The 14,886-nt window shown below is 49.3% G+C and overlaps 1 protein-coding gene and 1 pseudogene across 8 annotated transcripts in view; both read left to right on the top strand.

The window, feature by feature from the left end:
• Positions 1-3,671, top strand: part of DIS3L2 (DIS3 like 3'-5' exoribonuclease 2) — a 279,142-nt gene extending 275,471 nt beyond the window's left edge. For all 8 annotated transcript variants that reach the window (XM_036420607.2, XM_045575690.1, XM_036420600.2 and 5 more), the window contains 3 exons: positions 103-207; positions 1,796-1,897; positions 2,427-3,671. In XM_036420607.2, coding sequence (XP_036276500.1) covers positions 103-207; positions 1,796-1,897; positions 2,427-2,585 — 366 coding nt within the window. In that variant the 3' untranslated portion in view covers positions 2,586-3,671. The remainder of the gene's footprint in view (positions 1-102; positions 208-1,795; positions 1,898-2,426) is intronic.
• Positions 3,672-7,947: 4,276 nt separating this feature from the next.
• Positions 7,948-8,064, top strand: LOC118710067 (annotated as a pseudogene).
• The last annotated feature ends 6,822 nt before the right edge of the window (positions 8,065-14,886 follow it).

Genomic DNA, 14,886 nt, shown 5'->3' on the forward strand with positions numbered 1-14,886 from the left:
ATCCCAGGGGCCTTCAGCCGCCAGGGTGGGCCCCGGGGGGATGTCTCCCTGGCCAAGCCTTGGCTGCAGCCCTGCCCTGCCCTGCCCTGCCCTGCCCTGCAGGAGAGTGGCCCCTTAGAGTCGGAAGCCATGGTGATGGGCGTCCTGAACCAAGCCTTCGACGTGCTGGTACTACGCTACGGGGTGCAAAAGCGCATCTACTGCAATGTGAGTATGTGGGGGGCATCCAGGCCTCGGTTAGAGACCTTCTGGGAGGATAGACACCCTTCGACTGTGAAATGAGTGCGGGGGCTGTGCGGTTCCCCCTCAGACACCAAGCCGCATCCACTAAGTACACTCTGTTTTCCCCTGCCTGTCCCATTCCCTTCGCTGGAGTCTTTTTCATATTTTCCTAGCATCTGAGGTGGGGGTGGGGGATCCTGGCCCAGGGACAGCCCTTAGTGGACATATAAGCATGGGGGATGGGAGCACCGGCGAGGACCCTGCTGTCCCTGTCCTCACTGGGGATCCAAGCTCTGGTGATGACTGCACTGCACCCTCGCTCAGATGTGGGCTCTGCTGGCACACAGAGGCAGAGGGTATGGGGCCCCTGACCTTGGTCCGCTCCCAGACCAGCACCAAGCCCTCCCATGGGCCCTGCCAAGATACCCAACTGTGCTCTCTGGGAGAGGGGGTCCAGGCCAGGGTTCAGGCTTGGTCTTCTTCTCCAAGGTCCCAGAAAACAGGTGCCTCCATAACCAGTGCAGGATGGCAGGGTATACAGTCTTTGTGAGATTTTTTTTATAAGAACATGGGAGAAGAAAAGACCAGAATGAATGGTCCAATGCCTCTCTGAAAGTGATGCCCCTAAACTAAAGGAAGAGACCAGCCTTTGCTCCGATGGCTATTTATTCCAGGCTCTTGGTGCCTGTCTAAGGCCACCTGACGGAGCGGTTTCAGCCTACCTTGTCATTAACATCCAAAACACTTTGGGGTATGCAGAACCCAGCACATAGTAGAATAAACATGATATTAACATGGAGTAAAACAGAAGAGACAGAACAGAGACCAGCTGGAACCAATCAGCATTCTCGTCCTTAAGTCCTGACTTTGAGCTGGATTCTAGATCATCTCTGTAGACCAGTGTTTCCCAACCTTCTCTCATGATGAGAATCACCTGGTGGAGTTGTTAAAACACAGATTCCTGAATCCCAACTAAGAAGTGCTAAACTAGAATTTTTGGGAACATATAGGTAAAATTGTATACTTAACTAGTGCTCTAAGACAGATTTTATATACAGAGCACTAAGTTAGGTATGCAATTTTACCTATATGTTCTCAAAAATTCTAGTTTAGCACTTCTTAGTTGGGATTCAGGAATCTGTGTTTTAACAACTCCACCAGGTGATTCTCATCATGAGAGAAGGTTGGGAAACACTGCTGTAGACAACCCAGCCCTCAGTCTGTGCTAACATCCAGCGCCAGCAGGGGGCAGCAGCCCTCCAGCCTCAGATGCTTGCTCCACCTCAGGCCCAGGTCCTGATGAGCCTGGACAAACCCGCTACTTCCCCCGAATAACACACTGAGCCTAGGTACTGGCCTTGTCCTGCCCCAGCCAAAGATGGCCAGGCAGGGCCTCCCTGAAGCTGCCCAGAGGTGAGGATGGGGATGGTACCCCCAGAATGTCAAGCAGCCAGCTACTGGGTGGGGGTCAGGGCAGGGAGCTCCCTTGAGGTCAGTCAGGGCTTTGCAGGGTCAATGGTTAGGAGGCTGCATCCAGGCCCAGGGCCTGAGACCCAGCTGTTTGCACCCCCAGGCCCTGCCCCTGCGGTCCCACCACTTCCGGAAGGTGGGCAAGAAGCCGGTGCTGACACTTGTCTGGGATCCTGAGGACATGGAGCAGGAACCAGTGCAGCAGGTCAGAACCCAGGGCTGGCGCTGCTTTCCCAGACCACCATTGTGGCCCCGGCCCCGCCCTCTCCCCTGCACCCAGGCCCCCGCTGGTGGGCACCAGTTCACCCACATCCCCTCCTAGCTTTCTGGTACCACCTCCCTCCCTTGGGGACATCCTCTGTGAAGAGAGGCACAGAGAGGGGAGGTTCTGCCTGGCTCTTTAAAACAGGGCCTTTAAGCTTCGAGAATCTGGTGAAAGCCATGGACCTCCTGCCCAAGAAATTCTGTATAACAGTTTTTACCTAAACATGCTCCCGAGGCCAGCCCAGACCCCACCGTCTGCCTATACCGAGTGCTCACTGTGTGCCAGGGCCCCAGGGCCTCAGTATTTGAGTGGGCTCAGCTCTCAGACTGGCAACAGAGGCCTAAAGAGGCAGAGTGAGTGGTCCCAGGCACCCTGCTGGACAGATAGTGGCAGAGCTGTCCCTGACCCTCCCGTCCCATGGGCAGCCCCTTGAGACCCACCTGTGTCACTGCCGGACTCTGTGCTGCAGGTCATCACCATCTTCAGCCTGGTGGAGGTGGTGCTGCGGGCAGAGGCTGCCGCCCTCAAGTACAGCGCCATCCTGAAGCGGCCGGGCACCGAGGACCTCTTGGGCCTGCAGGACAAGGAGGAGTGTGACTGTGACCATGACCATGAGCAGGAGGACTGAAGCCACCACCCTACTGCCTACCCCACCCACTGGCTTTTAGGAATAGGACATTTTGACACCAAAGGGGATTTTTAATTTGGTTTTTAACATCTCAGGGTTTTGTTTTTATTTTTTCACTCTATTTTACTTTTGCAGCTCGGTTTTTAAATGAACTGGAGGGAAGAGGGTGGGGCTGGACGGGCCATTGCTTATCAGAGTCGAGTGGTACCGCCCTCCTGGGAGGCCAGCCCCCCTTCCTGCCAGGCCACCCACTGCCTTCCCCTGCCCAGGAAATGGGGTCCAGCAAATCAGTCATGGAATAAAACCAGGTGTGAAGTGCAGCCTGGCGTACAGGGCGCGGGGGGAGGCCGGGCTGGCAGGGTGCCCCTGGCTCGGGCTCCACCCGTCACAGCTAAGCTGGGTCACCACTCTCTGGAGCCTTCCTGTCAGTTCCAGGATGGTTCACAGAGCTAGCCACCTGGCCGATGGATGCCAGCGCCTCGTTCTGGCTGATTAGAAATATCATTAGTATCCAGGCGGCAGCTCACCCATCCCTGTTGCTGATGGCTATACCCATCCCTGCCCCCACCACTGCCTCTCTGCCTGCCAGACCCCAGATGGGGCAGTGGTTCTGTAACACCCCCGTCCCCTCTTCCCAGTACAGCTCTGGCCCCGTTACTACCCTTGGTGCAAGCTAGTACTTAAGCACACCTTCCGTCCCAGTCTTCACCCTGGCAGCATCAAGGAGCCTGGGAACAAAGTGGGGGCTGGGCCTGTGGGACATGAGAGGGGCCCTCAAACTGCCTTCCCAACCAGGGAGCAGAAATGGGCTCCTGGTGGCCCAGCCTGGCCAATGGCCCCTCCAGCCCCACCCTCTGGCCTAGTCACCTGTCAGCATCTGACATCCACGGATGCCAACCACCATCTTCAGGAACGCAGGGACAGAGATGGCAGGCCCCTGGGCAGCACTGTCCCCAGCAGCCTGGCCACAGCCCCTGCTCCTTCCTCACCAAACTGGGGAACCACAGGTTGGCTTCCCCAGTAGCTGCCAGAAACTAGAGAACCATGGTGACCAAGGACTGGCTTCACCGTGCTGTTTCATTGGGGGGGGGGGGGGCGGGGGGGGGCGGGTAACAAGCTCGTTTGGTCTAGTTATAGTGAATGTTCTCCAAAGGAAAACTCAGCGCAGTACCTTTAGGAGGGCCTCGCAGGGCCTGGGCATGGCTGCTGTAGTCTGTCACCAGTGGGCTGTGGTTCATTGTCCATCCAGCACTGGCCTGGTGCCAGAGGGGACCAAGGACACGTGTCTGTCCCTGCCCCCTGTTCCCTTCTCTCCTCCTCTAACATCTCAGTCAACCTTCAGTCTGTCCATCCTGCTACTCAGAACTGCCCCAGGGGCCACCATCCCCTTTCTGCTCCTGTCCCCAGAGGCTTCTAGAACCCAGTATGTGGAAGAGAAGAGGAGGGCGTCTGGTGGTTTGTTATTTGGAAGAGGAGATTTCTGGGTTCTTTCCTAGCCTGGGTGGCCTAACAGTGAGAGCCCAGGGTGAGGTCCGGACCCCAGCCCCTCAACTACCCCACCGCCTGAGGAGCAGCCCTCCTCTCTGCTGTTATCCCCCAGGGCCTCCCCTAGAGCCTGGGAACTGAGGGCAGAGCAGCGCCCCAGGGGGCATACCCTCCAGGAGCAGTGGGTCAGAGAGCTGGGCCTCCGTGGGGGGTAGCATGGGCCCGGCCAGCAGACATCCCTCCGTATGCCGCAGCCCTTCCAGGCCCATGAGGAGTAGCCAGGTTGGTCAGCGAGGAAGGTCTTTGCTGGCCAGGCCTTGATGTCCCTAGAATCACAAGGGCCATAGCAGCCCCATCCACCACCACCGCCCCATTTGACAGGAGTGGAAACTGCCCCCAGAATGGATTCAGGTCTCTGGGCCAGGTGACGTAGCAAGACTGCCCAGCCAGGCATCTGCCCTCCTCCACACCCACTCCCTGGGCCCACCTTCTGCACCCACACATGCAGGACATGGGTGGGACCATGCCCATGGGTCCAAAAAGGAAGACAACCCCTTCTGTTGCCCCATGCTTGGGGAATGTTGACAAAAGGGGTGATGAGACCCAAAATCTCATCAAAAAGGAAGAGTCCCAAAATAAAAATAAATAAATAAAAAATTTTAAAAAAAGATAACAAAGACTTGTTTGCTTCTTAACAGAGTCTCCAGACTCAAAAAAGTCTCCACATAGCGAGGTTCTAGCAAAGTTCCGGGTCTGGGGGGCATATTCCCAACCACAATGGAATAGCACCCAGAAAAAGATGGCAAAGGAACTGAGGCTTGAAGGAATTTGAGAGGAGCAGTGAAGGTCTGAGGCGCTAGGACCAGAGTGCCCAGGGGCGTGCAAGGTGGTGCTGGAGGGGCAGGAGCAGGTGGGTCACCTCCAGCCTCCGCTGCCGGAGTGCGCACTCTCCTTTGGGCAGTGCAGAGCCCTTGAAGGTTTCATCAGGACACAACGTGGCCTCTGTTCCCTCCTTCATTTATCCAACGACAGCGGGTGTCCGCCGTGTGCCAGCGCTCAGAGCGCCGAGGCTCAGGAGGGGTGCCCCATTTCTAGTGTGGCGGGTGGCAGTGATGGCACGAAAGGTAAAGCAGGGAAGGGAGGCCATGTGTGGACAGCAGCCTCGGAGCAGCCTGGTGGCTATTTGCAGGCACAGACCCTGAGGCCGGAGTGTGGTGGTCAGTGGAGGGGCGCGAGGGCAGAGCCCTGGGCTGGAATGAGCTGGAAGAGCCGAGGAGCTGAAGACTCACCTAGGTTTTTCAGATGGTCGTGAGGATTTTCCTAGGATTTGAGCCAAGGAGGTACACAAGCCAGCGCCTCCCCGCCCTCCAAGCTGCGCGCTGAGAATAGAACGTGGGGTTCTGTATGGCGGCTGCGGCCAAGATCCCTGCAGGGATGGAGGGAGGGGTAGTTGGATTGAGAAGCTGGGGGCCACAGTGACAGGAATTACCAAGGAATAGATGTGGGAATGACAGCCGAGGTTTATAGTGCTCTGGCCAGGGAGTGGGTACAAAAACGACAGGGGCAGGGAAAAGATAGGACAGAGTGAAGGGCAGAGGCTGGACTCCTGGGGACAGGGAGCTCAAAGAGACGGCAGAGAGGGCTTAGGAGAATGCTGACACCCAGCAAGTGAGCAAACAGGTCCTCGTGATCAAGCCAAAGTAAGGACACACCTAAGTGTCTGTCGGCAGATAAATGGGGGGAAAAGATGTGGTACATATATAAAAGGGAATATTATTCAGGCTTGCAAAAGGATATCTGCCTTGGCCAGTGTGGCTCAGTTGGTAGGGCATTGTGCCCAATTGATCGTCTGTTCAGTTCCCAGTGAGTACACATGCCCAGGTTGCAGACTCAATCCCAGTAGGGGGCATGCAGGAGGCAGCTGACGGGTGTTTCTCTCTCACTTCCATGTTTTTCTCCCACTCCTTTCCTCGCTTTCTATAATCAATAAAAACATACTTTAAAAAATACTTTAAAAATAAATATAAACGATATCCTGCCATTTATGATAGCATGGATGAACTAGAGAATATTATACTGAGTGATGTAAGCCAGGCACAGAAAGACAAATACTGTGTGTTCTCATATGCGGTGTCTAATCCAAAATATAAGCAGAGAATAGAATGGTGGGAAGGAGGGAAAGAATTAGGAGATGGAGGTCAAAGGGTAGAAGGTTTCGATGAGAAAATGAATTGAGTTCTGGAGACCTAATGTACAGCATGGGATATAGGTAACAATATATAATATGTTGTACACTTGAAATTTGCTAAGAGGCTAGATCTTTTCTTTTTAATAATTTTTAAAAAAATTTATAGATTGAATTTTAGAGAGAGAAATTGATTTGTTCCACTTATTTATGCATTCATTGGTTGATTCCTTTTTGTGTGTGCTTTAAGAGAGAGGGGGGAAACAGAGAGAGAAACATTGATGAGAGATGTTTCTCCTGCCTCCTGAATACCCCCTCCTGGGGATTGAGCCTGAACCCTGGCATGTGCCCTGACAGGAATCCATCTGGTGACCTCTTGGTAGATGGGTGACACTCAATCCACTGAACCACACCGGCTGGGCCATTGGTTGATTCTTTTATGGTCGTGAGGATAACTGGGATCAAACGTGCAATCTTGGCATATTGGAAAGACACTTTAACCAACTAAGATACCCAGCCATCGTAAAGAGGGTAGATCATAAATGTTCTTACCATGAAGAGAAAATGGTGATTTTGAGGTAAGGAATGAGAATGTTGATTAACCTGATTATGATGATCATTTCACAGTGGATACATGTATCAAAATATCAAGTTTTACACCTTAAATATGTACAGTTCCTATTTGTCGATTATACCTCAGCTAAATTCATTAATTGGAAGTGGAATCTATGTTTCCTCCCTTGAATCTGAACAGGCCCTATAGCTGCTAACAGGCATTAATGTGCAAAGTGACAATGGGCCAGTTTCTAAGCCCATAAGAAACTGGCAGCCCTGGCTCAGTAGAGAGCGTCAGCCTGCAGACTGAAGGGTCCCAGGTTCGATTCCGGTTAAGGGCACATGCCTGGGTTGCAGGCTCAATCCCCAGTAGGGGTTGTGCAGGAGGCAGCTAATCAATGATTCTACCTCTCCCTTCCTCTCTGAAATCAATAAAACATTTTTTACAAAAAAGAAAGAAAGAGCCAAAACCGGTTTGGCTCACTGGATAGAGCGTCGGCCTGCAGACTGAAAGGTCCCCGGTTCAATTACGGTCAAGGGCATGTGCCTTGGTTGTGGGCACATCCCCAGTAGAGGGTGTGCAAGAGGCAGCTGATCGATGATTCTCATCGATGTTTCTATCTCTTTATCCCTCTCTCTTCCTTTCTGTAAAAAATCAATAAAATATATTTTTTTAAAAAAATAAGAAAGAAAGAAAGAAAGAAAAAGAAAGAAAGAAAGAAAGAAAGAGAAGGAAGGAGGGAGGGAGGGAGGGAGGGAGGGAGGGAGGGAGGGAGGGAGGGAGGAAGGAAGGAAGGAAGGAAGGAAGGAAGGAAGGAAGGAAGGAAGGAAGAAAAACTGGTAGCTTCTTCCTGTCTCGTGGAATCCAGCTGCCATGTTGTTCAGAAGCTAAAGCAGCCTGTGGAGAAGCCAGTTATCATCCTGTGAGAGCTGCTTCAGGGAGTGGATCCCCAGCTCCTATCCAGCCCCCAGCTGAGACCTCGCAGATACACCAAGGTTGTGTGTTTGATCCTGGGTCAGGGCACATACAAGAAACAACCAGTGAATGCATAAATGAGTGGAACAACTCATCTTTCCTCTTTCTCTAAAATAAATAAAAATGTTAACGGCATTAAAACAAATAAAAATAAATAAGTAATTGCTTCTCGTTCTTTTGGCTAAGATTAAGTGTAGTACCTATTCCTATCAGTTTAATATCTGATACATACTCTGTCTGAGGACAACATATTAAGTGAGGGGGGGAAATGAACAAGTATGTGATTTGAAAACTGGTAAATATAAAATTAAAAAGCCAAGGAAAAGATGACTGCCTCTGAAATGGGAAACACGGGGGGAGGGGGACTGCTGTTTTTGTTTGTTTTTTTTGTTTTTTTTTTTTTTTAATTTTTATTTTTTTTTTTATTTTTTTTTATAAGTTTTTATTGTTCATATTATTACAAATGTTCCTTCCCCCCCCCCCTCATTGCTCTCCTCCACCAGGTTCCCACCCCACCCTTTTCCCCTCTCCCCATTGTCCTCATCCATAGGTGCACAGTTTATGTTCAGTCTCTTCCCACGCCCCCCTCTCCCCTTTTCCCCAAGAATCATCAGTTCACTCCCCTTCCATACCTCTGATTCTATTATATTCAACAGTTAATATTGTTCATCAGATTTTTTTAATTTCCTTGGTTTTTAGATTCACTTGTTGATAGTTACGTATTTGTTGTTCATAATTTTTATCTTTGTTTACTTTCTCTTCTGAAAGAACCCCCTTCAGCAATTCATATAATTCTGGTTTGGCGGTGATGAACTCCTTTAGCTCTTTTTTATTAGTGAAGCTCTTTATCTGGCCTTCGATTCTGAGTGATAGCTTTGCTGGGTAGATTATTTTTGGCTGTAGGTTCTTGCTATTCATCACCTTGAATATTTCTTGCCATTCCCTTCTGGCCTGCATGGTTTCTGTTGAGAAGTCAGCTGACAATCGTATAGGTACTCCTTTATAGGTTACTACTTTCTTTGCTCTTGCTTCTTTTAATATTCTCTCTTTGTCTTTTGCTCTTGGAATTTTAATAATGATGTGTCTCGGTGTGGTCCTCTTTGGATTCCTTTTGTTTGGAGTTCTGTGTGCTTCCTGGACTTGTAAATCTAATTCTTTCACCAGGTGGGGGAAGTTTTCTGTCACTATTTCTTTCAGTATGTTTTCGATATCTTGCTCTCTCTCATCTTCTGGGACCCCCATAATTCTGATGTTGGTTCGCTTGAAGTTGTCCCAGAGGTTTCTTACATTATCTTCAATTTTCTGGATTCTCTTGACTTCTAGCTTCTGTGGAGGAGTGTCTTCTGGCTCTTTATGTTCCAAATCTTTGACTTGATTCTTGCGATCTTCCCTTCTGTTTTTAGGACTCTGTAAAATATTTTTTATTTCAGACAATGTATTCTTTATTTCTTGTTGATCCCTTATCATTTCTTGTTGACTCCTTATTAATTCTAGTTGATCTCTTTTCCTATCCTCATAGGCCTTATCCATCTTTTCTAGGAAATTCTTGAAAAACCTTATAAGCGTAGATTTGAACTCTATATCCAGATGCTTTTTGTCCTCCATTTCTTTCGTTTGTGATCTATTTTGTTGTCGCATTTGTGATCTATTTTGTTGTCGCATTTCGCAGTTACAGATGGGATGGGGTTTCAGGGTGGAGCCTGCAGCTTTGGCTTCCGTCAGCCCCGCCCTATGCGGGTCCTTCAGTGTTCGCTGCTGGCGCCTCTGAGAGAAAGGTGCCCTCGATTTTCGCCTGCTGCCAAACAGTCTATGCTCTCCCACAATGAGCCCGGTATTGGGGTTCAGTTCCGTTTGAAGTGGAGTTGGAGGTGGTGTTCAGAGCAGTCTGGAGCCCCAGTCTCCTTCCCGTCAGGGCAATCCCGCGGCACAGCCGACTGTCCCTTCTCTGTGTGCAGTGTGCGCACCTCCGGGACCTCCTTTCGCCTCTCCCTGGGGTTCCGCCTTACAGCCCGGCTCCCTATGGCTGAGCCTGAGTCCCCGGGGTCTGGCTTAGAACTGGGGTTCAGAGCAGTCGGGGGTCCAGCACAGTCGGAGTTTTATCTCCTTCCCGCTAGGGAACGCCAGCCAGGCACTCGGCCTCCCTCCTCTCTGGCTCCGTCCTCTCCGCGCGCGCAGCGTGTCTCCGTACCTTGGGCTTTTACAGTTCCTCCGTGCCTCCTTTTGGTTTTCTCCTTGCTTCTCGCTGTAGAATTTCCAGTCAGTCAACCTTCCTGTAGTTCTGGGCAATGTCCGTTTTATATTTTAGTTGTATTTTATTGAAATTGTTGTGTGCGGCTGCGGCTAGGTGTTCACCTGGGCGCAGCCATCTTGGATCTCCTGTTTTTGTTTTGTTGTAACAAACATGAATGATCTTATAATTTACATACATGTATAACTCCGATAAGAAAACTTAAAAAAAAAATCTTCTTAGCAAGAATGGACCTACAATGGGTTTGAAAGGCTTCCTGTACAGTCAGCAACGGGTACATCAAACGCCATTATTCCAGTAAATAAGATAAAGTTTTTGCTGACAAGCAGCCTGATAGTCCCACTCAGTTAAAATGCTGCCTAAGGTTTTCAGCTTGAACACTTGGGTGGTCGTCTTGCTGTGAGGAGTCCCGGTTGCCTCGTGGAGACCCAGGGACTGTGTCTATTGTGTCTGAGCCAAGACCTGGGCGTGCAGGGTGCGGGGCTGGCTCCTGGGCAGCTGCCAGCCTGGAGGCGGCAGCCTGGCCAGGAAGGGCGGGGCTGCAGGCGGCTCCTGGCCTCGCCGGGCAGCTCCCCCAAGGGCTGTGCCACCGGCCCCGCCCGGCAAGCACCACGGAGGCTACTTCCAGGACCAGGTCCCGGACGTCAGGGCGACTGGGTTGGAGCGGCGCTGAAGCAAATGCAAGATTGGTGGGCGTTCCGGCAAGTGGGAGGAGGAGGGCTGATGCCTCTGATGACCACAAATGAGAGTCTGGAGACGGGAGAGGGTGTATTTAACACTTGGAATGAAAAGTTTGAATTTGCACATAACTGAGTTAGGTTATGAATTTAAAACCTTTTGCAATATAACTTCTCTGAGCCTTCTCTGTATGGGTTTTATGGTGGGGTTGTATATATATTTTTTTTTTATTAACATAGAAACTCAAAAGGAAAAAAAAAAACTACCCTTAAGGTTCTTTCATCTGGTCTAATCATCAAATAGGCATGAGACAGATTAACAAGAGAACCTGACTAAACTTCATACCTACATATGTATGGGAACCCCACATCCATGAGAGTCAGACCCACACGCACCAGCGGTTCAGACAGACAGGGAACTTGACATTGGGGGGGGGGGGGAGTGAGGGAAGGTGCCCCCGGGGCTTCACTGGTCGAGACAGGATTAGAAGAGCAGATGTTTAGTAAATAGAAGCTTGCCCCACCACAGGTGGGTCAAAAAGAGATTATAGTTACCATCTCTCTTAATTCAAGTTTTAGGCAAGGGAGGGGCACAAGTTTCTCTTGAGCCTGAAGCCAAAATTGCCCTTAGCTTAGAACAGTCCGCCTGCCACAGAAGCACGGCTTTGGTGTGACTAGCTCATAGTGATGCCATTTGGGACTGTGGTTTTCTCTTTAACTCTTCCAGGTTCTGGCCGGTGTAATAATCAAATTCACATGAGACAAATCAGCAGCAGAAAACAAATTAACATTTAACAACATGTATTCCACTTAGAGGCGTGGGAGAGACCCAGATCAGCTGAGTAACTCTCCCAAAGAGTGGAAGCCACACCTTAAATACCATCTTCAGCTAAAGACAAAAAAAGAGGGAGGTTGTGGGGAGTCAGGCCTGGAAGGTGACCCGAAGCACAGCAAATGGGAGTCAGGCTGTTAGGCAAGTTAAGTGTCTGCTTCCTCCATTGATAAGTTTCTAGGAATTCAGATGCTTCCCCTGTTTCCCCGAAAATAAGACCTAGAGCATAGAAAGATAAGACATCCCCTGAAAATAAGACCTACCGCATCTTTGGGAGCAAAAATTAATATAAGACAGTCTTATTTTCGGGGAAACGGTAGCTCTTTCAGTAAGGAAAATAGCCTTAAAACTACAGGTTTCCCACCCTGGCTGGGTAGCTCATATGGTTAGAGCTTCACTCCAATACACCAAAGTTGTGGATTCTATCTCTGATCAGGACACATACAAGAAGCAACCAATGAATGCATGAATAAATGGGACGACAAATTCCCTTCTTTCTCTCTCTCTCTCTCTCTCTCTCTCTCTCTCTCTCTCTCTCTCTCTCTCTCTCTCTCTCCTCTCTCCTCTCTCCTCTCTCCTCTCTCATCAATTCACAACATTTTTCAAAAATTACCCAGCATAAGGTAATCAATATCCCCCAAAGAGGCATATTTTGGGATGGCAAACTCTGCTCCCCTTCAACAGGAGGAGGATGCAGGGAATAGAGGGAGTGACAGAGGCTGGCAGGCAACTCTTGGAGGTGAGATTGTCTCAGTAAAGCGAGGAGGACCCAGGAAGGCTCTGGGGTGGGGAGGAGGACCCAGTGGCAAAGCTGGGAAGAAGGGTTGTTTTTATTTATTTTTTAATTATTTTTTTAAATATATTTTATTGATTTTTTTTACAGAGAGGAAGGGAGAGAGATAGAGAGCTAGAAATGTCAATGAGAGAGAAACATCGACCAGCCGCCTCCTGCACACCCCCCAACGAGGATGTGCCCGCAACCAACGTACATGCCCCTGACCGGAATCAAACCCGAGACCTTTCAGTCTGCAAACCGATGCTCTACCACTGAGCCAAACCGGTTTCTGCTGTTTTTAAATATATATATCATTATGCCCAGCCAGTGTGGCTCAGTGGTTGAGCGTCAACCTATGAACCAGGAACTCAATTCCTGGTCAGGGCACATGCCAGGTTGCAGATTCAATCCCAGTAGGAGGCAAACAGGAGGCAGCCCACCAATGATTCTCATTGATGTTTCTCTCCCTCTCTGAAGTCAATAAAAATATATTAATATATATATTAAAATATGGTAAAAAGCATGACATAAAATGTTACCATCTTAACCATTTTTAAGTATGCTAAGTAAGTAAGAGTTCAATAGCTAACAAGATTATGTGCTCTCAGAAGGCAGGGGAGGTGGGTGGGAAGAGATCAAGCAATGAACTTGTATACATATATGCATAACCCGTGGATACAGACAATTGGGTGGTGAGGGGGATGGGAGCAGGCTGAAGAGGTTAATGTGGGAAAAAGAAGGACCTATGAAATATTTCCAACAATAAAATTAAAAGGGCCCTAGCCGGTTTGGTCAGTGGATACATCAGCCTGTGGACTAAAGGGTCCCAGGTTTGATTCCAGTCAAGGGTACATGCCCAGGTTGTGGTCTTAATCTTCAGTAGGGGGCATGCAGGAGGCAGCTGATCAATGATTCTCTATCATCACTGATGTTTCTCTCTCCCTCTCCTTTCTTCTCTGAAATCAATAAAAACACTTTTTTTTAAAGAGAAAAAGATTATGTGTTCTCTCAAGGGTTAATACCCCTTTGAGGGATATTACTTCTGATATTTCAAAGGTGTGTTAACCTGGATGCACAAGAGCAAAGGACAAACCTTCCGCTGAAGAAGTTATAGGCCTGGGACATGCCTACTCAGCATGACCTGCCCAGTTAGGAATTTATGGTCAGATCTCTCTGTGAGGTTACTTTCCATAGAACCCCATTTTCATCCACAGTATGGACATCACATTTTATTTATTCATTCATCTGTTGACGGACATGTGAATTGCTTGTACCTGTTGGAGAGGGGATAATTCTCCCCCTTCTACCCTTTAGTTCTTAATACTGGACTAGAAATAAAATAATAAAAATTGTTACAAGACTAGATTAACAGAATGTTAACAAAAATTCCAAGATGAATTAAAAGAGTGCTTTATTCAGATATGATTTGCAAATCAGGGACGGCCTTGGTGTGAACCAGAGACATGTCCAATGTGGAGGGGACAAAGCAAGGCTTTCCAAAGGCAAAGCGCAGGGGCTGCTGATCAAAGAGGGGAGTGGCTGTGGGGAAGACCACAAACTTCCATCACTGGTTCTCTGAGAGGTGGAAGCAACTGCAAAACCCAAGAATCTGCTGACTCAGGGATCGAAAGTAGGGCTGTGATGCAAGAACAGTGGGTAACATGATGAGGCATTTGTCAGGTCCTAGTTTGGGTTCAATCCATAGAGCACAAGTTCTGGGTTATCTATATAATAAAAGCCTAAGTGACTGTTACAGCAGAATGACCAAAACGACCAGTCCCTCTGATGAGCACTAACCACCAGGGGGCAGATGCTCAATGCAGGAGCTCCCCCCTGGTGATCAGTGTGCTCCCACAGGGGGAGCACCGCTCAGCCAGAAGCTGGGCTCATGGCTGGTGAGCTCAGTGGTGGTGGCGGGAGCCTCAGTGGCAGCACTAGGGAGCAGCAGGCAGGCTGGCAGAAGGAGAGAGGGGTCCCTGACTACAAGAGAGAGGCCCTCCCCCCAGTGTATAATTTCGTGCACCAGGCCTCTAGTTTATTTATCAACAGAAATCAGACAGCACAAAGAGAGCATTCGGTTGTAGGCGTCAGGAACGGCACCAGGTGTCTAAGCGGTAGGGTCAGACTGGACCTGGATTCAGCAACCTAGTACTTGAGTTCTAGCTAGGAAAGAATTCAGAGCCAAGACTTAAACTATAAGAGAACATTTCTTTATAAAATTAAGAAATGGACTGAGGAATTGAGTTAGGAAGGGCCCTAGGAGCTTGGGAGTGAGAAGGTAATGGTAACATGCTTAAGGGTGGGGGTGGGGGTAGGAAAAGGAGAGGCACTGGGTCCTCCATCCTAAAGGTTTTAAGGGTGGAGATTTTAAGGGAGGTCTCAGAGGAAGATCTTAATAGAATATTCAGCTCTTTTCCAGGTGTGTCCTTTTGGAGTTGTGGCCTCCACTAATTGATTGGCCAGCACAGGGGGCCATTATTCAATGCAGCTGGTCCTGAGGTCAGCCATGGGGTTGCTTTTTTGGACCCATAGCTGAAGTAAAACATGAGGGTAAATGTTATCTCTAGG

This window comes from Pipistrellus kuhlii, unplaced genomic scaffold, assembly GCF_014108245.1.
Source record: "Pipistrellus kuhlii isolate mPipKuh1 unplaced genomic scaffold, mPipKuh1.p scaffold_m20_p_7, whole genome shotgun sequence".
Classification (NCBI taxonomy): domain Eukaryota; kingdom Metazoa; phylum Chordata; class Mammalia; order Chiroptera; family Vespertilionidae; genus Pipistrellus; species Pipistrellus kuhlii.